The sequence below is a fragment of the Triturus cristatus genome, chromosome 7, assembly GCF_964204655.1.
Source record: "Triturus cristatus chromosome 7, aTriCri1.1, whole genome shotgun sequence".
In the NCBI taxonomy this organism is placed as follows: Eukaryota; Metazoa; Chordata; class Amphibia; order Caudata; family Salamandridae; genus Triturus; species Triturus cristatus.
In genome coordinates, this window is record NC_140590.1 from 935086361 (window position 1) to 935109632 (window position 23272).

The 23272-nt window shown below is 48.9% G+C and overlaps 1 protein-coding gene across 3 annotated transcripts in view; it reads right to left on the bottom strand.

The window, feature by feature from the left end:
• Positions 1-23272, bottom strand: part of CYSTM1 (cysteine rich transmembrane module containing 1) — a 167431-nt gene that overhangs the window by 59884 nt on the left and 84275 nt on the right. For all 3 annotated transcript variants that reach the window (XM_085617907.1, XM_085617906.1, XM_085617905.1), the window contains one exon: positions 16454-16767. In XM_085617907.1, the coding sequence (XP_085474033.1) occupies positions 16454-16748 (295 nt within the window). In that variant the 5' untranslated portion in view covers positions 16749-16767. The remainder of the gene's footprint in view (positions 1-16453; positions 16768-23272) is intronic.

Genomic DNA, 23272 nt, shown 5'->3' on the forward strand with positions numbered 1-23272 from the left:
CCTAGCCAGAGGGAGGAGAGTTACAAAAAAAAGTTTGATACCGTTTGTCTGCATGTACCTGGAACCTGTGTGCAGGAGAGTGCTGGTGCCAGCATAGTAATGGTTTTGCACTTTACAAAAACTTCAAATAAAATACAAATAAATTGGCAACTATAGATATATGCCCCTTCCAGCACATCATGATGGTGTCTACCACAATGCTGGCCCTGTCGTATGGGAGGTAAGTCCAGGTGTATACGGGGCACAGCCATGGCCTGATGATGGAGACACCCGGCTGGTACAATGCTGGTGCTGACCCATTGTTTGGAATTCTTGGAATATTGTGGGTATCTATGATGTGGTGCTGCTCCCTGATATAGCACCGGTCCGGGCAGAACACTAATATCTGGCCCTGTATGGCATCCATGACATGGTTTCGACCTCAGCATAATGGTGGCCCAGATCAATAGTTGTCATTTTTAGCATGTTGTATACATTTTAGGCATGGTGATACCACTTCTGATGCAGATGGCGTCAGCGTTTGATAATAATTCTTGGCATATTCTGCGCATCCATGACATGATAGAACCCACTGCCCACCCGCAATAATTCAACCTCTGATATAATAGGGGTAATTCTTGGCAAATTGGGGTCATTTATGGCATTGTGGCCATCTGCTATGCAACACAGCACCAGTTATAAACAGCACTTGCAATTCCTGGCTGAGTATGAACATACATGAAATGAAGTTGCCCACCCTAGTACAATGCTGGCAATTCAAGCATATTACAGGCATCTACAACTGAATACTCACCCTTGACTTTAAGCTGCTCTAGGCATATTGGTGGAAATTCCTGGGATATTTTGGGCAACAATGCCATACAATGGGGATACACGGGTATGCCTTGCAGAATCTATCCATAGGTGTCAGTACTACATGGGTGTACTTGATGTAATTGACAAATTCATGTTTGGTCACCAAACATGTATTTACTGAAAATTAAAAGCTGGTATTTTTGTATATAAATGTTGCATTCAAATGAAAACAATAAGGGTTTATTTACAAGTAATGGGTCAATTTTTCCCAAAATGGGGAGGGTCAAGCTTGCCTGGCACACAATAAGAGTTTTGGAATATTTCATGAGCACTCTTTTACAGCCGGTGTCTTTTAAAAAAAAATATTGTGGAAAAATTGTGTATTAAAATGTTCTTTTAAAATCTTTGTTTTTTAAGAAAAAAACAGATTATTGAATTTGTAAAGTACCTCGCCGGTAATTGTCTGACGTACACTAGTTGCATAGAGGATGATAGCATATTCCCAAATTTGGATTACCAGTTAGGTACACTTTGTAAACAGAATGTATGTAAAAACCAAAACTTCACGCTGACTGTTCCCCCTCCAGCATTGGCAACTATTATTAACTACATTTACACAGTGAAAATAAAATGAGGACATAGTGCCATATGAAATGGCCATTAACATCCGGTGGAAGCGGTTTCTTAAGGGGTTTGCGAGGAAAGAGGGGGAAGATCTATACGCCTGTAGATTGCCCATCTTGACCAAATTTTGTCTGCTTTTGTACTTGGAAGACTGCTATTTCTGCCCCCATGCAAGTGTCGAAAGCCTTTCGCCATTAACCTATTGTCGGCAGGGAAGTTCCTTTCCAAAGCTGAGCGATATCACGTTTGGCAATTGTGCGCGCTAGGAAGAGTAAGTGTTGCTTGTAACAGTTCCCCCCCTATATCCTCTGTACTATGAAGAAGGAATAGTAGAGATTCCAGCGGGAAGTCTCAAGACTGCACCTCCTTAAGGCAGGTCAGAACCTTGTGCCAGAAGGGCTGTATTGCAGGGAAGCTCCACACCGTATGAAAATACGACCCCTCCTCCTGGTCACAGCGTAGCAAAGCAATAACTTCCATCCAATTTAAATCGAATAAGACTGTATCTAGCAGACACCGCAGCGCCCCTAGAACTAGCGATAGCTTCTGCCCAATCGTCATTTAAAATCTTGTTTTTAACTATTTGATGATGCAAGGGAGGTGGTGACAAAACTCCAGCGCCACCACAAGGACGTCAGGCTCTCATCCAGGGCAGATATAACACCCTACCACTTTCCAATATCATCAACCACCTCCGCTGAGTTAATATGAGATAAATCCAATTAGGACCAAATAAAAAAGCCATACAAATCTATTATAAAGAACCTAATGCGGGATGCTTTGAGAGGTTTTGCATAGGAGGTGGGATAAAAGGAGGAAGAGGACAGCAGGCAAGGTAATAGAAAAGAATAAACTGGTAATAGAGATTTTTAGAACTGTAAGACAGTTTCTTCATGTAAATGCCTGCAGCGCTATATTCAAGCTAGCCTGGCTGATGAGGTGTGACACCCCGAAACCAGTTCCAGGATGCTTGGTTTTCAATCCAGGGAGCATGTGGCCTGGCAGTTTGAGCTGGACTGTTCCCATGGGGAGTAGGGTCAAGACTGATTTGCATATGGCTGGGTCCAAACTGGGGTTGCATGGTGAGCAAAAAACTATGGATTTAACCCAGATCTGCGATTTGGGGTTAATGTTTGGCAATATTCAGCATTCCTTTCTATTATCTTTTTGTGTTGCTATGGTCTGAAACTATAAACAAGGATCCACTAGATCAGAGGTTCCTAATCTGTGCGCCGTGGCACCCTGGTGCCCCATAAAATCTAGCTAGGGGGGGCCGCAAACAGATTGGGAACCATTGGAAGAAACCATGAACATAAATCACAGGCCTGCATCCTCCAGCACGGACTATTAGAAGCCAGCTGGCTGCCTGACTGAACAGTTTTGTAAGCACCATGCTCTGGCTGGCAGGAAATGCAACACTCAAACAATTTTTTTATGTGGGGAAAATGGTTGCTGTACGTACGGTAAAATTAAAGGTTATCCCCGAAACTGCCAGAGCTGGGCGCACGCATCATTAGGATTGATGTTTTACATTTTTAGGGCGCACCACCGAACAAGGTTTAATAAAGGTTACTATGCCATTTCCTTATTTTAGTACTGTTCGCATTTCCTATCAAACTTTAAATACCACACAAGACCCTGGGCTTGCAGGTTTTAGTATGCCACAACATTTCCAGTTCCTGGGAGCTATTAAAAGATTTAAATCTGTGCAGTTTGGATTTAATATTTGTAACCACAGCTTCACTGAAGTGTCTTCGTGCTAAACATGCAGAGGGGGTAGAGTTCGCACGAGTTAATAAGAAAGGTTAAAAAAGTTAGTTTTTGGAGTATTGCAAATGGGAACAGATGTGTAGTAGAGCATAGATCTTTCATGAGATTATTCCATTACCTGACCGAAATATATTGAAATGGTTTTGTAAATGGGAACATAGTGGCACTTCTAAATTCAGTAAATTCTGGGTTGCCACAATAGGGAAGTAGAGTCGGTTCATATGTCGGTAATATTTAGACAGTGTGGGAGCCGGCCTCGTGGCGTGGTCCTGTTCCCCCTCGCTAAGCCGCACGAGGTCCCATGCACCTCGGGGCTCCTCCATTTGGATTATACGTCACTCCACGTGACCACCTGCGTGACCCCGCTTCACCCGGCCTCTGTCCCAGCGAGGCCAGACATCGAGGCGCCAACCCCTGGCCCGGGGGATACCACGTGAAACCTTCCCACTCCCGGCGGAGGGCAGTATCGATGGGACCCCCAACCGTCCTTCCACACCTAGGTGCGATCGCCCCACAGCTCTCTGGGGCCTGGCGCCTCTCCTGCTGGGCGTCTGGCCGCTCCCTACCCGGCCTCTCCGCCCCCTCCGGGCACAAGGGTCCGGACATCAAAGGGCTCCAGTCCTATATCTGGGGCGACCCGACAACAGGACAACAGTTGTATCCCGGAGTCAAGAGCCCTGCTGATCGGATCGCGGCTGACCCTACGGAAGAAGACTCATCCTGAACCCACACTCTGAGCCCTGCTGACGACTTCGCGGCTCCACCGTGTTTAAAGACCTACACGAACCTTTGGGGCCCTGCTGACGCTGTCGCGGCCTGACCTTGTTGAACCTTACTACCACAGCCCAGCTGACCTCGTCGCGGCTCGACCGAAGCAGACCTACCACCGGAGCCCTGCTGACTGTGTCGCGGCTCGCCCCAAGCGGAACTACCACCCGAGCCCTGCAGACGCCGTCGCGGCTCCCCACGTCCGAGCCGCTCTGAGACCAGCACTCAAGGTCTGGCGCAGAGCCCTCCCGTACCTGGTTGGTACTAAGACTGTCCCGCTACCCTATCCCTCTAACAGACATTGAGACTCTTACTGGATCCCTCGATCCCACTGTAAATATTGAACGTACTACTTCTGATAAAGAACCAAGTCAAGCAACTGATATTGAGTCCTGTGTGGTGGTGTTACTGGGCCTAGTACGATCATAGGCGAAAGACTTCCCCATAGGGGGCTTCTCGGCGGCGCTCGGCTATAACTTTGTGGTAGGAAGGTGCCCCGGAATAGTCTCCCCCGACTCTCCGGTGGTCCTCCCTCCAACATTTGGTGGCCAGCGACGGGATCCGAGCCAGATGCAATCGTACAGGCAAGTAACGCACCCACTACCTAACCAGACGGAAAAAGAAAAGGGAACCATGGAAGGCCAAGAGGCAACCGTGGCCGCAACCTTCCAGCCGGAAAGGTTGGAAGAATACACCCACAAAGAACGGAAACAATTCTGCAAGGACAAAGGGATCCCAACCACAGGATTGGGCACCAAGGAAGAAATGCAGAAAGCCCTGAAAGCCTGGACAGAATCCGAGACCACTCCGCCCGAGCCGAAGGGACCTCGGCCCGGGACGGAAACCTGCCGACCCCAACCCCGACAGATGGGGGGCGAACCGTCCCAGAAACCAGCCTTTCCCACGAAGAAATGCGAGAACGGGAGAGGGTCCGGACACACGAAATGGACCTCGCCCGACTCCGGCTGGACGGTGAGCTCCTACTGGCGGAGAAGAAAATAGCCTTGGAGCAACTACGGCTGCAAGAGGAAATCGAGGAAAAGAAGCGGCATCGGGAACTAGAGGAGAGACGGCTAACCCTCGAGCACGAGAGGAGCCTCAAGGAAGTTGAACTAAAATCTAAAACGGGGGAGACCAGCACCCCCGGAGCCCGGGACGCTCTGCCACTGACCGAGCCAAAAGCTCACATCCCCAAGGATGTCGTCAAGGAGTACTATAAAAATGACGACATCCAGCAATGGTTCCGAGCGTACGAAGTAGCCATGACCTCCCATCGGGTACACCGGAAGGATTGGGGTGCCGGCCTATGGGGGAGGTTCCTCAGCGAGGGCCGGGATACCCTGCTGCAACTCCCCGACGCGGTGATGACATCATACGACCACATGAAAGAAGCCCTACTCACACGCTACGGACTATCAGCCGAGATGTACCGGCAGCGCTTCCAGGACTGCAAGAAGCTCCCCGGTACCACGTGGGTCGAATACGTGGACTTCTTCAGCCGAGCATTGGAAGGACGGATAAAAGGAAGCAAGGTCACCTCATACAATGAACTGTTCGACCTCATTGTCTGGGAGCACCTCGCCAACAACTGCTTTGTTGAACTAAGGCAACACCTCCTGGACAGTAAACTGACCGAGCCCCGGAAGCTCGCCGCCGAAGCAGACCGATGGGTCAACACCCGGGTCCCCCGGAACCCAGTGGGGGACTACCAACGGAGTACCACGGGACCTCCCCGCCAGCGAGGCGGAGGGGGGGGGGGGTCCCACCGCAGTCGAGAATTCCCGGCCGGGCCGCCCAGAAGCCCGCCACGAGGCCAAGCCACCAACCACACGTCCCCGAACCTGGGTCGAAGGGGGACCCTTATCGCACGGCCTGGACCACGACCGACAGTGACCTGCTTCGGCTGCCAGCAGACCGGCCACTATGCGAGCGACCCGGCCTGCCCCGTGAACCGACGGAACGGGACCGCTGGGCCCCCTCCCCGGCAAATAGCCGCCGCAGCCCTGGGGGAGGGAGAAGACGAGGAGGAAAACCACGACGACGGGTCCCCCGAGTGGGAACCAGCTGCCATGTCGCTTGTATGCCTGGGCTCCCGAGAAATGGTGCCCCGAGCTGCCCTCCCAAGCAACACCTAGAAGTACCAACAGTGGGTCACCATCAATGGACGACGGGCCGAGGCCCTCCGGGACACTGGGGCCAGTGTGACCGCTGTCCGCTGCCACCTGGTACCCCCGAACAAATCCTGCCGCATGTCCTATGCCCTGTCCGGACCACGGACAACACCGAGAGCATGTGCCGGATGGCCAGGATCCCCTTCGAGTGGGGAGGAGTGTCCGGCACCCTAAAAGTAACTGTCCGTGACGACGCCCCCGTAGACTGCCTCCTGGGGAATGACCTAGAGAGCTCCCCCTGGGCCCAGGTGGAACGCCGAGAGCATCTGGGGATGCTAGGACTGCCCAAGTGGGCCTGCGCCACCACCCGGTCCATGACCGCCCAACCAGCCGCTGCCACGGCCCCCGACGGGCCCCAAACTATCACCCTCCTCCGGCACGGAGGAACCTGACGAGGTGGCCGGGCCATCCGAACTTTCTCCCGACGAGGCCGCCTCCCTCAGCGAGATCCCCGAGCTGGCCCAGTGGCGCCACGACGGGGGCCCCACCCGCGAACAATTCCAGCAAGAGCAGAAGGCCTGCCCATCCCTCGAGGCGGCCCGACAGCAAGCGGCCGCCCAGGCTGCGGGGGACCCCACGGGAACCCACTGGGTCTATTGGGACAATGACTTATTGTATAGCGAGCAGAAAGTCGCCGAACTAGGGGCCGGCCGGGTGTTGGTGGTCCCCCTCCGATTTCGAGAGTTCCTCCTGAACCTGGCACATGACGTGCCCCTCGCCGGACACCTCGGGCGGGACAAGACTTACAGCCGCCTAGTGACCCATTTCTATTGGCCCCGAATGAGAAGAGACGTGGACCATCACTGCCGGTCCTGCCCGACCTGCCAAGCTAGCGGGAAGACTGGGGGTCGAGTGAAAGCCCCCCTGCAACCATTTCCAACCGTCAAAACCCCGTTCGAACGAGTGGGGATCGACATCGTGGGGCCCCTCGACCCCCGAACCGCCCTGGGACACCGCTTCATCCTGGTACTGGTCGACCACGCCACCCGATACCCCGAGGCCATCCCACTCCGCACCGTGACAGCTCCAGTGGTGGGCCGGGCCCTGATGGGCATCTTCTCCAGGGTGGGGTTCCCCCGAGAAGTGGTGAGCGACAGGGGTACGAACTTTATTTCAAAGTACATGAGATCCCTCTGGCAACAATGTGGGGTCACCTATAAATTCACCACCCCTTACCACCCCCAGGGGAACGGACTGGTCGCGCGGTTCAACAGAACCCTGAAGGGGATGATCAAGGGCCTGGAAGAGCCCCTGAGGAAGAGATGGGATGTCCTGCTGCCCTCCTGTTCGCCTATCGAGAGGTACCACAGAAATCCCTGGGCTTCAGCCCCTTCGAACTATTGTATGGGCACCCCGTCCGAGGGCCCCTCAGCCTGGTCAAAGAGGGCTGGGAGGCGCAAGTCCAAGATGCCCCTCCCGACGTCTACCGGTACCTCCTGACCCTGCAGAACCAGACTCGGAAGTTCCGGGCCCTGGCAGAAGCCAACCTCGAAGCCAGGCAAGAAGACATGAAACGCTGGTATGACGAAAATGCCTCGACCATCGAGTTCAAGCCGGGCCAGCAAGTCTGGGTCATGTCACCCGTGGACCCCTGCGCCCTGCAGGACAAGTGGACCGGGCCCTTCAAGGTAGTTGAGAGGAAGAGCCCCGTCACGTACCTGGTCGACATGGAGTCCCCGAGGAACCCCCTCCGGGTCCTGCACGCCAACCGGCTCAAGCCCCACTTTGCCCGAACTGAACTAAGCCTGCTGCTGGCTACCGACGATGGGGGCGAAAGTGACTCCGAGCCCCTACCAGATCTCCTGGAGTCCTCGGGCCAAGACGGCTCCTTGGAGGGCGTCCGCCTCTCCGCCACCCTGACACCAGAACAGCGCCATGACTGCCAGAAGCTGCTGCAACCCTTCGCTGCCCTCTTCTCTCTCACGCCCGGGGTGACCCCCTGGTGCGTCCACGACGTGGACACTGGGGACAGCCCCCCTGTGCGGCACCGCGCTTACAGAGTACTTGACCGAGTCCGAGCCTGCATACAGACCGAGGTCGCCAAGATGCTCGCTCTCGGAGTCATCGAGCCTTCCGACAGCCCGTGGGCCAGCCCGGTAGTCTTGGTGCCAGAGGCCGCCGGCCCCGGCACTCCCCCGGAACTCAGATTTTGTGTCGACTACCGGGGCCTGAACGCATTCACCAAGACCGATGCCCAACCCTTGCCATGAGCAGACGAGCTGATCGATCGCTTAGGGGCCGCCCGCTACCTGAGCACCTTTGATCTCACCGCTGGGTACTGGCAGATCAAGCTCACTCCCGGCGCCCAGGAACGATCCGCCTTTTCCACCCCCGATGGGCACTACCACTTTCGGGTAATGCCCTTCGGTATGAAGAACGCCCCAGCGACCTTTCAGAGGCTAGTGAACAAGGTCCTGGCCGGACTAGAAGCCTTCAGCGCGGCCTACCTCGACGACATTGCAGTCTTCAGCGACCACTGGGCCGCGCACCTAGGACACCTCGGGGAAGTCCTGGCCGCTCTCCAAAGAGCCGGGCTCACCATTAAGGCCAGTAAATGCCAGATCGGTCAAGGATCTGTGACCTATCTGGGCCACCAGGTGGGGAGTGGCCAGGTGGCGCCCCTCCAGTTAAAGGTCGACGCCATCCAGGCGTGGGAGCCCCCCGCAACCCAGACCGCTGTACGGGCCTTCCTAGGCCTCACAGGCTACTACCGACGATTCATCAAGGATTATGGCAGCATTGTGGGCCCCCTTACGGAGCTCACTTCCAAGAAACAGCCCAAGGCGGTGCACTGGACGCCCCGCTGTCAGACCGCTTTTGAGGCCCTCAAGGCGGCCATGTGCGCTGCCCCTGTGCTACAGGCCCCTGACTACAGCAAGGAATTTGTAGTCCAGACCGATGCCTCGGAGTACGGGGTCGGGGCGGTCCTCTCCCAGATGGACGCCAAGGGCCTCGACCGACCTGTGGCCTTTATCAGCCGCCGACTGCTGCCGCGAGAACAGAGGTGGAGCACCATCGAGCGGGAGGCCTTCGCCGTGGTATGGGCTCTCAAGAAGCTCCGGCCCTACCTTTTCGGCACCCACTTCAGGGTCCAAACTGACCACCGGCCCTTGCGGTGGCTCATGCAAATGCGGGGCGAGAACCCCAAGTTGTTGCGATGGTCCATCTCGCTGCAAGGGATGGACTTCACTGTGGAACACCGGCCCGGCAACGACCACGCCAATGCTGACGGCCTGTCCAGATTCTTCCGCCTCGGCGAGGAGAACCCCCAAGGAGATGGGTGACTCTCCCTGCCTTCAGTTTGGGGGGGGGGGGGGGGACGCGTGTGGGAGCCGGCCTCGTGGCGTGGTCCTGTTCCCCCTCACTAAGCCGCACGAGGTCCCATGCACCTCGGGGCTCCTCCATTTGGATTATACGTCACTCCACGTGACCACCTGCGTGACCCCGCTTCACCCGGCCTCTGTCCCAGCGAGGCCCGACATCGAGGCGCCAACCCCTGGCCCGGGGGATACCACGTGAACCCTTCCCACTCCCGGCGGAGGGCAGTATCGATGGGACCCCCAACCGTCCTTCCACACCTAGGTGCGATCGCCCCACAGCTCTCTGGGGCCTGGCGCCTCTCCTGCTGGGCGTCTGGCCGCTCCCTACCCGGCCTCTCCGCCCCCTCCGGGCGCAAGGGTCCGGACATCAAAGGGCTCCAGTCCTATATCTGGGGCGACCCGACAACAGGACAACAGTTGTATCCCGGAGTCAAGAGCCCTGCTGATGGGATCGCGGCTGACCCTACGGAAGAAGACTCATCCTGAACCCACACTCTGAGCCCTGCTGACGACGTCGCAGCTCCACCGTGCTTAAAGACCTTCACGAACCTTTGGGACCCTGCTGACGCTGTCGCGGCCTGACCTTGTTGAACCTTACTACCAGAGCCCAGCTGACCTCGTCGCGGCTCGACCGAAGCGGACCTACCACCGGAGCCCTGCTGACTGTCGCGGCTCGCCCCAAGCGGAACTACCACCCGAGCCCTGCAGACGCCGTCGCGGCTCCCCACGTCAGAGCCGCTCTGAGACCAGCACTCAAGGTCTGGCGCAGAGCCCTCCCGTACCTGGTTGGTACTAAGACTGTCCCGCTACCCTATCCCTCTAACAGACATTGAGACTCTTACTGGATCCCTCGATCCCACTGTAAATATTGAACGTACTACTTCTGATAAAGAACCAAGTCAAGCAACTGATATTGAGTCCTGTGTGGTGGTGTTACTGGGCCTAGTACGATCATAGGAGAAAGACCTCCCCGAAGGGGGCTTCTCAGCGGCGCTCGGCTATAACTTTGCGGTAGGAAGGTGCCCCGGAATAGTCTCCCCGACTCCCCGGTGGTCCTCCCTCCAACAGACAGCTTGTCAATTTATTAATAAAACAGTTTCTACATGCGTTTGGCCAGTATTTAATAAAACAATTTTAGGCACATATACAGAATGTTAGAAAGCTACAACCATTTCCTTTTTTTCTTTTTAGGACAAAAAGAAAAATGGTGAATAAAGATGCAGCTATTTTATATTGTTGCTAAATAATGCTTTTGGCTTTTTCCGTGTATCGATCCATGTCCACTTGAATGCTTGCATTGAACTGCATGACTAATTAATGGATAATTATCTACTCTATGTGCACTCTACTCCTGCTGGCATGAATTGGCACATTAACGTGATCTTGCGAAAGGTGACAATGAGAATTATTTATTTCATCCCCCGCCTAGCTCCCTCTCCACTTGGTTTCCAGTAGTGAGCCCCTCATTCTAAAGGCATTTTTTTAAATAATTTTTTTAAAAAAATTCCATATACAGGCCCCACCGCTGAAGAGTATTGTTCCTGACATAACCAATTAAAGTTTTTTAAATAATCGTTATATTTTTAACTTATTACATCATCTATGATTATAATACCTTCATCGGCTTCATCCCAAATATTTTCACAGTGAAAAATGTTAATACTTGCAAGACTGGGCTTACATCCCCCCACCCGCCCAAAAAAGGTAACAATATGGGGAGTCACGGCCAATGACCAATAGGTCAAGGGAGCCGTGGGTCAAATAAATTTGGGAACCACTGAGCTATGGGGAATGGCACTTAATTGTCAACACTGGCACTTGTGACAGATAGTGTGCCGCAAGATGGCGCTGTCTAACTTCGAGAGGACCACAAAACAGTTCATTATTAATTCGAAACACTATAAAAAATACTATTACCTGTCACCCAAGCCATTCTTATAGCTTAGGGGTGGTGGGGTGAATATTCTGAATTGTCACACTTATAGGAGTCTGAATGTTAGTAGTTGTGTTGTTACTATCATTGGAAGCATGGCAGAGGCAATGGGTGGTGCAAACTGCAGTGGCCTTGTCACAAGAGCCCTGGCACTTTGTTTCTTTTTTCTTTTATACAAATTAAGCACTGCAGTAAGAAAGAGACGGAAAAGGACATGGGAGTAGGAGGCAAGGAACAACAACAGATAGGACACAGAGAAGGATATTATCAACAAAGACGCAAAGAAAGGAAAGGCCAAAAGACTGAAGTTAGAAATCAAGAGGGCAAGATGAAGTGTGGAGCGAGTTAGACTGAAAGATGGGGAAAACACAATATTTTGTTCTGAATCTTTGCTGCTGTAATTGATCTGCAAGCTGCATTTCATAAAATGGAGGCCTACCCAAGTTAGAAAAACACCTAATACAAAAAAAAAAAGCTTTGGTTGCGTAATCCAGCAGGAGGTAGAACATTAATAGTTGGGACAAAGATTTATTATGAAAAAAATAAAGTATACATGCTCTCAAATTTTACTGTTAGAAGAATGAGGCTATGTGTGTTTGTGAGATTGGTTTGTGGATCTGGACGTGCATCAGTGGAGATTGGATGAAAGAGAATTTGGAGGTAGAATATGTTTTTTCATGATCCAGACCCAGATTCACTGTGCTTTTGCATCGGGTTGTGTCACTTTTGTGGCGAAGCCCAACGCAAAATCATTGTGGGCACTTACTCAGCCATGCAAAGCCAGTTTGAGAGGCTATGCGTGATTTAGTAAATACATAGTAAAGCTTAGCGCTGCCTTGCATTACTTTGTGTTACATGGGTGGAGCTCAGGTGTTCCTATGCATCCACCCAGACGCAAACCTAGATTTACAAAGACATGTAAACTTGGGTTAGCACCAAAATGGCGCACCTACCTGACGAAGGCGTAACATGAATTTTTATTAATTTCTCCTCATTACTTCCTCTTTTCATGTGTGCTGCAGACTGCATCAAACTTACAAAGAGGAATATGCCTCTAAGGGTTGTTTTTGTGCAGGATGGTGTGCCTTCCTTTACATAAGGAATCCTGCCCTTTAACTATGGTGCAAGGATGTCTGAGTTAGTGCTAAGCCCCACACGTGCGCAGGTGCAAGGAGCAAGCAGAAATGCTCTATATCATTGTAAATATGGAGCCTTTCTGCTCTCTCCCTTTCGCACAACATTGCAACTTCCTTTGCTGTGCTGCATTGCGTGAAATATTATAAATGTGTCCCCAAGTGCGCCTATTTATGAGACGCTAAGCGTAAAATCAAAGCACTAAACATAAAGTGCTACTTTGAATTCTCTTGCCTCTTCCTCCTTGTAGATTAGTGGTGGCAGTTAGGGAAAACAGCATACATAGAAGACCAGATGTGTTAACAAGAAAAAGACCTTCTGTTGAGTACATGTCTCAAGTGCACCCAAGGAATCCCACTTCAACTCTTTTTAAACAACTGTTCAATCCATTGTTAAAAGCGAGTGCCCGTTCTATGCAGCACATCAGTCACAACCAAATCTTATTTGAGCGCTTCATTGCCATCTCCTTCTTTGAGTTCGAAAATTTACTCTAGATTACACGGGTCTTTCTGCAGAGGGGATTTTTCTGCATAAACAAGTCGAGTTTAAAGCTGTTAGCTTTTCTGGGTTGTCTGGAAGCATAATTTCACACCATTTAACCACTTTCCCCAATCCCAGGTTAGCAGTATTGACCCGGATCTAGAAAGGGCTGGTGAACTTGGTGTAGAACACCAGTCTGCATGACCACACCACAATCCATTGCAATGACCCCTTCCTGCCATACTAAAAGAGCCAGTAGAAGCACCTCAAAAATAGTCTTTGGCTTTTGCCTTGTCTACACCTAGTACTGCTGCAGCCTTTTAATCCAGAAAAATGATCAACAATGACAAGTCTTGCCTCTTTAGACATTTCTTGTTACAGTACCTTTTCTATTTTTTTCTGGACCAGCTACCAAAAACTGATCATTTCAGAAAAAAAGGTTTGATAATGTGTTTTTGTGCTTAGGTGCATCTCCAGTGAATACAGCATCTTCACATTCCTGCTTTGATGAATTGCCTACAATGTGGAACATTACTTGTGACTTCTGTTTACCATAAAACAAAACACGACTTGCGACTTCTGTTTAGTAGAAAAACAAAACCCGAGTTGTGACTTCTGTTTAGCATAAAAACAATCAATACAGCTCTCGGGTAGATACAGGCATAAGAGTAGCTCACGCTTCATTGCCAATAGCGGCTCAAGTATTGGCGTTTGTCTGTCTTTCAAGTATGAATAAAGCTATCCATGGAGTCAGCCGTGGGGGTTCCTGCCAGCGTTCTGGCTGTTAGCCCTTACAAGTCAGTAGCAGTAAATGGGATTTGCATTGCGGGAGGTCTTGCCTCATTCATCTCTCCCATCCCAGTCTTTGATTTCTCATAGATGTTCAAATGCACAATACCATGTTGCTTCTAAAGTAATTCATTTGGGAAAAAACACGAAGGAAACATTTGCTTCAGTTTCTGTTCCGGCACGGACAGGAAAAGTTACCCTTGAAGATCTCAGTAAAAATTGGGCAGGTTCAGAACATGGTATATACTACTTTTATTTCAGTGTTTGCTTTAAAAATCTTACTTTCAAGCTAGATCATTAAGCATTGCTGCAACCCCTGGGAAAGGAGAGAGGGGATAACCAGGTCCGTGATTGCCCCATCCCCCCGTATTATACCCGGCAAGTTGTGGGGGTTAGAAATTTGATGCAAATACTGAAGGAATGGAAACAACCAACAGGCAGCGCCTCTAGATGCTCCAGAGACTCCAAATGGCGCTTAGTTCCTTTTTGGCAGAACATAAAGAATAACCTGCTCCTTTAAGTCTGAAAATATTTCCCAGCATAAACATGTTCAATCACTGAACTTGAATGTTTTTCAATTTCTCTCATACGGTGTAGCACTGGTGCCTGTTGGTGCTGAAGCCCTGAGGAATGTGAACTGTATCCGTCAAGCCTCCAGTCAGGAGTTAATGCACCCTCAAAACTGGCTTCCAGCATTGCTACCACCGCTGAAACGGGCTCTAAACCCGGTACAGTACAATGCAACGGGTACTGTTCAACTATGTAGGGCTTGACCATTCAGCATGAATTCTGAAAACTCCATAGGAACCTTCACTGCAGGTTGAGAAAAGGTCTCATTATTCAGAAGTGACCTCATTGAAACAGCCTGCTACTGCAACCAAAGATATCGGAACCAAGAAGCCAAAACGTGCCTTTACCTTAGGAAGCATTGCCACATCAAACCGGTCTTAAAGCTCTCCTCTGGATCCCAGAAGATGCCAGAACTAAATGCTAGGTATTGTGTACCATCCTCAAAATGTTCTGAGGCAAAAGTACTTCAAACCTGCAGCAATAACCCCGCTCGGCATCTCCATCAGAGACCGATGCTCAATGCATTCCCAATTCCTCAACCACCATTCTTAAACAGGAGGAAACATGGTGGCCGATCTCTGGGTGTGCAAAGGCTGGTGCTCTGGAAAGCCCTAGACCCATATCTGAGATCTGAACCAAACCACACGAAGTTCTGAAAACAAACTCCTGGAAACTGAACTTTACAGACTCACCTTCAACTGTGATTGTGCAGGATTAAGGGTTGTCCTGAAGGATATAAGACCAGGTTAATCCTCCATCCGACTGGATGCAAACGACCCTTCTGCCAAAAATCTGTTCTCCCTACCTTGTTTTGTACAGAGGTTGTAGAAAAGCAAAATGCTTTGCTATACAAATCAAATCTCATCAAAAAATTTATAAATATATAAGTTAATGAATAAATCAGAGCAGCAGTAGCTCACCAAAAAGATGCAGGCAATATAAAGTCCAGTCACAGGAAGCAGACTCCAAGCCACGTTTGTTCTGTCCTAGATGCACTGAGAATAAGCATTGGTAATGCATCGGTTTCCCTGATGTAATGAATAAAGAGCTGTTTTCATCACCCGGGAGAAGGAAGAGATACCTGACAGATAACACATGAAGTGGAGAGGATGTGGCGCAGTGACCAGAGCTGCTGACTCGAGAGCAGGGAGCACCATGCAACATCCTGTGAGTCTATGCAAATCACTTAATCTCTCTGGGCGATAAATTGTTATATAAATATGCTGCAAAAGTAAAAGGTAAAACTTTATGAAAATATAGTTCCACCAAAGCGGATGTTAACCCCTTCCATGCTGCGCAAATTCCGCCGCTGTGCTGACGGAATCTTGCGCGGGCGTGGTCATGACGGAACGGTTCCGTCATGAGCACAGCTCAACCGTGGCTCATGACGGAACCGTTCCGTCATGAGCACCGAAGGGGTTAACAGAATTTTTGGTGGCAGGAAACAGATAAGAGAAGCTGACGAGGGACAAGCATTGGTAAATGCAGGAAAATATGCTACAGTCACTAGAAATTGAGGAACGGTAAGTGGCATGCACAGGAACCAATGAGAAGCCAGGAAAAAGAAGAGGCTTGATGTAAGTCCCTTTTAAGTTAATTTAAAAAACAATAGATTTCACAAGCGCTGTGCAGGCGAAACCTAAAAAATAACATGCTCCAAAAACCACCATGACAAAATATGTATTAAAAAATGGACTTACTGTGTGTGGCAAACATAAGACTGCAGATCTAGGGATACTAAAGGCTGGCCATACTATAAACTCTGCTTCTCACAGATTTAAAAATGCTAAGGCATAGTTTCTAGTGCTACAGTCCCAAAAAATAAAAAACGTTGCTAACTGAAGGGACTTGTACATAGGGGCACTATGGTCTTTCCTGTGTCAAGACGATTGCAATTTCCCAGCGGAAATAGATCTTCTAACACCAACGCATTGCATCTAGAGAGCCACTTTTCCATACTATTGTATCTCACCCTGGAATAGTCTCCTTCATGTTTACTTGTGTATTCAGAGTCCCTACATATATAAGAAATAGCACACTATGAAAGTAAAAAGTACAGAAAAGTGGTGGTATAAAATGGCACTCAGTAATAGTCTTACCTGTGTTTTTGGGTGGTTCTCCATACCCTGGTCCTGGAGGAGCATTCTGCCAGCCGTATTGTGGATATCCTTGATAGTTCGGCTGGCCTGGTTGGTACGGACCTCCTGGTCCTGGTCCTGGACCATAGCCTGGTCCTGGACCGTAGCCTGGTCCTGGAGGATAACCAGGCTCTCCTTGTCCAGGCGGGTAACCAGGGTATGCATTAGGGACTGGACCACCTGGCTGGTTTGTATACGGTGGGTATGGTGCAGAAGGGCCAGGACCCGTATAAGGCGGTGGATTTTCGTAGCTCATTGGGAATTAAAACTGTTTCCTAAAATAAATGTTAAAAAAATGGTGTCAACTCACATCAAACAAATGTGGCACTAATAGTTAAACTGCAAAAAATATGCACATTCATCTAGAAGCGACGTTTTACTCAAAGAGGAATCTGTACATTCAAGCCCTTTATGCAGATTGTTTTTTTTAATTTTATAGAGTTTTATATAGCGTGAACCAGATCCAGAGGGATATCAGAGCGCTTTACAAAAGGATGAAAGGGAGAGTACTACTCCAATAACGATATCAAGTAAAAATGCCAACCAGTTGTCCCAGAAATCACATACAAGTGATACACAATGAGAAGAGAGGGAGAATACAGCTCCAGTAACAATATCAGATAAGAATACCAAACAGTTACAGTCACAATAATCAGACAGGTGGTACAGAGCGAGTAATAAAATAAACAGGTCAATAACAGGCTGCTACGGGGGGCAAACCTAACATCCGAAGGGGCATTGAGCAAAACCACAGGATGGTAAAAAAGGATGTAGAATCAATCAACACCTGTTGTAGGATCAGTGGTTGCGCGAGAATGCACATCGCCCAAATTAAGGTAAAAATTTGATCATTAGGAATCTTTTGGCTTCAAGTTTGAAAGCAGTTAATGATGCTATTCCGCGCAAATCCGGTGGAAGAGAGTTCCAGTTCTTTGGTGCAGCACCTGAGAAGGCTCGACGACAAGTACTCTTTTTATTCATGATATGTGGTTTCAGGAGGAAGTTGTTAGCGCTTCTTGAAGCGCTCTCGCCACATAATTCAAACTTTTGTGCTAGGTACCTGGGTGTTTGGTTGTGCAGGGCTTTGTGTGCTAGAACGATAATCTTTAACTGGATTTGGGCTTCGTAGGGCAACCATTTAAGAGACTTTAGGACTGGGGAGATGTGCTCATTTCGTTTGGTACCAGTAACTAGTCTGGCCGCAATGTTCAGTGCTGACCTCAGTGGAGCCAGGGTGTACTTGGGACGGCAACAGAGCTGCCATAATCTAGCCTCGGCAAGACCAGTGCTTGGACCGCTTTTTTGAAGTCATTTTGTGGAAGGAAGGGCTTGATATTTCTGAGTGTCCTCGTCAAGTGATTAGCTTCCTTACAAACGTTGCTGATATGATTTGTCATATTCAGGTGCTTGTCCAAGGTGATTACGAGGGATTTTAAGAGTCTATGATGAGAGGGGTGCAATTGAAAGCAGTGAGGTGAGTCAACCAAAGGTCTAGATTGAAGGAGTGGTTCGGAGGAGAGATGAGAAGGAATTCAGTTTTGGAGGTGTTGAGCAGGAGGTGGCTCTCAGTTAACCAATTTGGAGTAGACGTTAAGGTGGGGTTGAGTGAAATGATGTTATCCAGGGATGAGATTTTCAGGTAAAGTTGTGTGTCGTCAGCGTACATATGGAAGGGAATGTTCATGTCATTTAGAGAATTAGCAAGAGGTTCCAAAAAGAGGTTGAAAAGGATAGGAGAGGGCGGACCCTTGGGAGACTCCCATGAGTACTGGAGAGGGAGTGGTTTGCCTTAACTCTTTGTGTTCTGTGGTGGAGGAAGGAGGAGAACCATTGTAGCACCAGACCTGAGAATCCCATCCTGTTCTTCAGAGTGGAAAGGAGGTTGTCGTGATTAACCGTGTCGAATGCGGAGGAAAGATCAAGGAGGATCAGGAGGCAGGTGTCATTTTGATCAAGTATATTTAATATGTCGTCAATAACGTGCGTGAGTGCCGATTCTGTGCTATGCCTCTTCCGAAAGCCTGATTGATGTTGGTTAAGGAGTTTGAAATTCTCCATGTGAGTACAAAGTTGGGATTGTACACATTTTGAGTAGTTTAGCTAGAGTGCGGATGTTAGATATGGGGCGGAAATTGAGGTCAGATTTCTCGGCGGTTGTTTTTTTTTTAGTATGGGTGATACCTGCACTGCTTTTAGACAGTCTGGGATCGTGCCTTGGGATAGAGAAGCGTTTACTATCCTTGTCCATGTGGGGATGAGAGCATTCTTGATCTCTTTGAAGATGGTTGGGGGCAATGGGTCACTGAAGTGGTTGGATGGATTGATGTTCTGAATAATCCTTTTGATGTCTTTTTCACTGAATGGGGTAAAGGTGCTCCATGATGCCTTGTTCTTGATGATCATTCTTGTGAGATTGGGCATTTCTATGACAAGAGGTTGTGCGGACCCAGAAGCTGGCAGACGAGCCTTCTTGGAGGCAAGTTAACTAAAGAGGAGTCTTGATTTCTCAATGAAGAAAGCAGAAAATTAAATCGCCAGACGGTGGGCTGACATTGGAGACAGAGTGATTTGTACCCGCAGTTGATTGTTGTTTGACCAGTTCAAAGAGTTTCTTGGGGCGATTTGCAGCTTGATCAAGTTGTCGTCTGAAGTAATCTGCCTTAGCGCACTTGATTTGCTTGTTATATATATTCCGGACATCTCTAAGGAATTTTAGGTGTTCCAGGGAGGGATTTGACTTCCAGGCTTGTTCAGTTGCCCTAAAGTTGCGTCGTTCCGTGTTTAGATTGTCGTTGTACCATGGTTTGGATTTTTTGGTTGAGGTATTTGTTAGTTTAAGTGGTGCAATGTCATCCAAGATGTTAGAGATGGCAGAGTTGTAAGCGTCGGTGAGTAACTGAACCTCAGTCAAGTCGGCTTGGGAGGAGAGGGCAGTTTTACAGTGGGCAGCTAATTCAACTGGGTTTATTGATCTGAAATCCCTTTTCCAGATCTTAGATTTCATTGGATGAGCCTTCCTCAACTTCAACTCCATGTTGATATAGAAGAGAATGCAGTGGTGGTCTGACCAATCGCAAGGGGTAATAGATTCCAGAGTGATGGACTGCCCTTTCGAGATAATGAGGTCTAGAGTTTCACCTTTGTTGTGTGTTGGTTGGTCACAGTGCTGCTTAAGTTCATGATCCTTCAAAAAGTATTTAAGGCAAGTAACCGCTTGGTCATTAGGATTAGACCAATGGAGATTGAAATCACCAAGAAAGATTTGGGAGATGGCTGAGTCGACATTACTCGAGATGATCTCCATTAGTTGTTCAATGAAGGGGAGGTTGTCTCCCGGAGGGTGATAAAAGGTGTGAAGTTTGCAGACCGACCGGTTGTTACTTGCGATATTGAGACAAAGATATTCACAGGCAGAGGGAGGAGAGGACTATGTGGGAAATCCAGAGTGTGTTCCTATGAATGCAGGCTAGGCTGCCTCCCTGCTTCCTAACTCGGTCTAGCTTAATTATGTTGTGAGTAGGAGGTACAAGGAGGTCTAAAATAGGAGTGGAGGCTGGATTTAGCCAGGATTCAGTAAGGATGATGATGTCAAGATCATTGTGTTGAATTAAGTTGAATATTTCAGAGGTATGTTTGCATGCTGACCTGCAATTGTGTACTACACATTTCAAACCTGGAGGATTTGTGGCTGAAGGAGTCTGGGTGACATTCACTCGTGTGAGATTGTCTTTATTGAGGACTCTAAGATTATGAGGAGGTCCTCTGTGCAGGTTAGGATGGATGGATGGTTTGTATGTGCTTCGGCGGGGTCAAGTTGGGATTGGACCTAGTCGAGTAGGACTTGTGAAGGTCATTAAGATCATTAGACGCCAAGGTCTCAGCTCTTCTGGGCCGTGTGGGCACGTTAGCTAAGGGAATGGTTTGCGAGACGGCGGAGGCTAACAACTGGCCCACGCAATCACTATCACTAGGGGAGGTTCCAGGCAGATTCGCAGAGAGGATGGAACTGATCATTGGGAAAAAGTCCTTTGAAAGGACTTTTAGGTCATGTAGTTCGATAATGAGAAGGTGCAGCTGGAGATGTATATCATCAAGGCGCTCACTTAAGTCTGAAAGGGGTATAGGATGTGTTGAGAGATAGGGGGGAGTCTCCGTGTAAGCCTGCGTGTGCTAAAGTGGTGGATTGTTGTTCCTGGGGAGGGAGTTGAATGTGTGGATCTAGCGGGGTATAGTGAACCTTGGGAATCAATGATGTAGCGTTAGTGGTCTGAACATATCTTGGAGGGTCCTGAGCAATTCCTACCGGAGATCGAGGGTATGACAAATCATGGTCGGGAGCCAGAGATATAGCGTTAGCGACAGATACAAAGTATTTCCAGACTCTGCACATCCTTTACTCTATGCACTTCACCACATACATGCCTGTGATTTCTACAGTAATGATAGTCCATTTTAACCTCTGTTAATCTTAAAACGCATGAGAGATCTTACACAACCACTGCTATATTTTTTGGGCTTTCGTATTGTGAAAACGTGTGTTGGGTTATACTTTGGGGGTTGGAGTTGGAGCAGGTGCCCCTTAGGGAGGAAAGCATGGGAAACATACATTTAGGATAGATAATAGCTGAGCAGTATGCACTATGTGGGCAGGAGCAGTCGGTCCACCTTTGGGGATGAACATGAATTCTGGTGTGTGGGAGTGATACATGCATACAATGCGCATGGACCTACCATAGTACAGTAGTGGCAGATTTGGTCACACAAGGAGATATAAACATCGTTTTTACTACAGAAGCGGTTTACAGTGGCCATGGCTGTAGTGCCATTTTAATTTGAGAAACCCATAGTGACACCATCACAGATAAAGACCGAGACGAGCACTGCCAATGACCATCTACTCTAGCGGCAGAAAGAAGCAGCTCCCCCTTGGATGCACCGAGTGTTGCAGTTTGTGCTGATTTTACAGCACAGAACAAGCTCCCGGTGCTAAAAATCAGAGCGAGCAGCACAACATGCGCAAATTCTGCCCACTCATGGATCTCCGCGGAATCTCGCCGAGTTTTTATCTAATTCCGCAGAATTCTGTTGAGTGAAAAACCGCAAATTCCTCCCACCCCTAGTTTTGATACATGAAACTGGTCTCTGACTGTACATGCAATTTGACCAGGCCATCTCAAATGTGCAATCAGATTTGAGCTTATTTTTAGTTTTGTGGCTTCAATCATGGGATAATGTGCGCTTCACCCAACTGCAGTCGTATAATTAGAATGCCTTTGTCACTTACTTCGCACCTCTGTCACTTAGTGTGTTTTGCCTGGCATTTGTTTCTTCACTTCAAAGGCCAGTCTCTCAAATGTGAGTGAGAAGGAAGAAAAATATGACCTGGGAGCCCTGTGGTGGCATTTGGCAGAGACAAGGCTGGGTCATATTTGGTATCAAGAAAGGATCCAGGACATGCAAGTCATCTCCACAGCTTGTGTCTGTGTCTGAGAGAGTACTGGCACAAGGTGCTCTAACCCCTTTACATAGACTTGGCTGATCTGGTTGAGAGGAGAAGGAGCTGGGAGGGAGAGATAAGCTTCTCAGCTCCAGTAATATCCAGTGCTATCTTGATTTTTCAAGAACAAATCACAATGGTAAAATATCGGTTCCATCAGAAGCAGGAAAAGCATAGCTGTGGAGTGAGTGGGCCTATAGGAACTTTCTACAGATTGGTAAGGGCCCCCTACCAGTGGTATGCTAGCACTCCTTCAAGATCCCTGTTGACACCAAAACCGGTTTGGAACGCTGGCAAACAGGAAATCCTTCTGAAGACTACAAGACCGACCTCTGCAGCCTTCCCAAGAAGTATTAGAACAGTGCTTCTCCTGCATCTTGAATCTTTGTGCCCAGGAATTGTTACAAAATTATGGGACCCAGTACCCTGACTTGCTGCATGTGGTTATTTGTATGTTTGTCTGCTGAGAAAGCCACCTGTTGGGAAAAAGTCTACTTCAAGGAGCTGTGTCCAAAGCTGCAAAGAACCTAGACTCGGAGGGAGATGCAGGTCATGTGAAGTGCCTACCGTAAACTTGAAAACATGAGTTTGGCTCTGCAGTGTCTTGTTAAGCTACGGGAGGGCTGCACACCTGGAAGGCCATCCTGTTACTCTGTTAAAGTGTCCTGCTGTTCGATGAGGAACTGGGAAGGACAGATGGGATCAGTGCAGTTGTGGGATGCTCCATCTCTTTCATCAAAGGAGCGGAGCTTCATAGATCTCACCGTAGGGGTTACCACACTGAACGCTTTGTTTTTAGACGTTTTCTACAAAGGAAAGGTACATCACATCAAAGTAACTAACTGCACCTCAATGTATCTGGCCTATTTAAATCATTCCTCTGGTTGGCTGGTTCCCCTTAAATGTGTTAGGTCTACACACTGCTTCCACCTGGTGCATGTTTAGATTAAATTAATTTTCTGGTCTTATTTGAATCAGTTTCCAGTAATATGCCTTATTTTTAGCCAATCAGTTTTTCCTCTTACTTTGATCTGACTGTCTTACTTGCATGGTTTCAAAAGCACTTCACATATTTTCTATGGGCATGGGCTTGCTTCTCTGCCCTTGGTCCTGAAGGTTAGCCTAGGCAATCTCCAAGGAAACCAGTTTACCTCTGTAGACAAAAATGCAGATCACTGCAAACTAGTCACTTTAGAAAAACTGTGTTGCTCACTAAGAGCTGCTACCAGGGCTGGGTAGGCTGAGGCTCGCAAACATCAACATTTTCAATTAGTGTTGTCGCT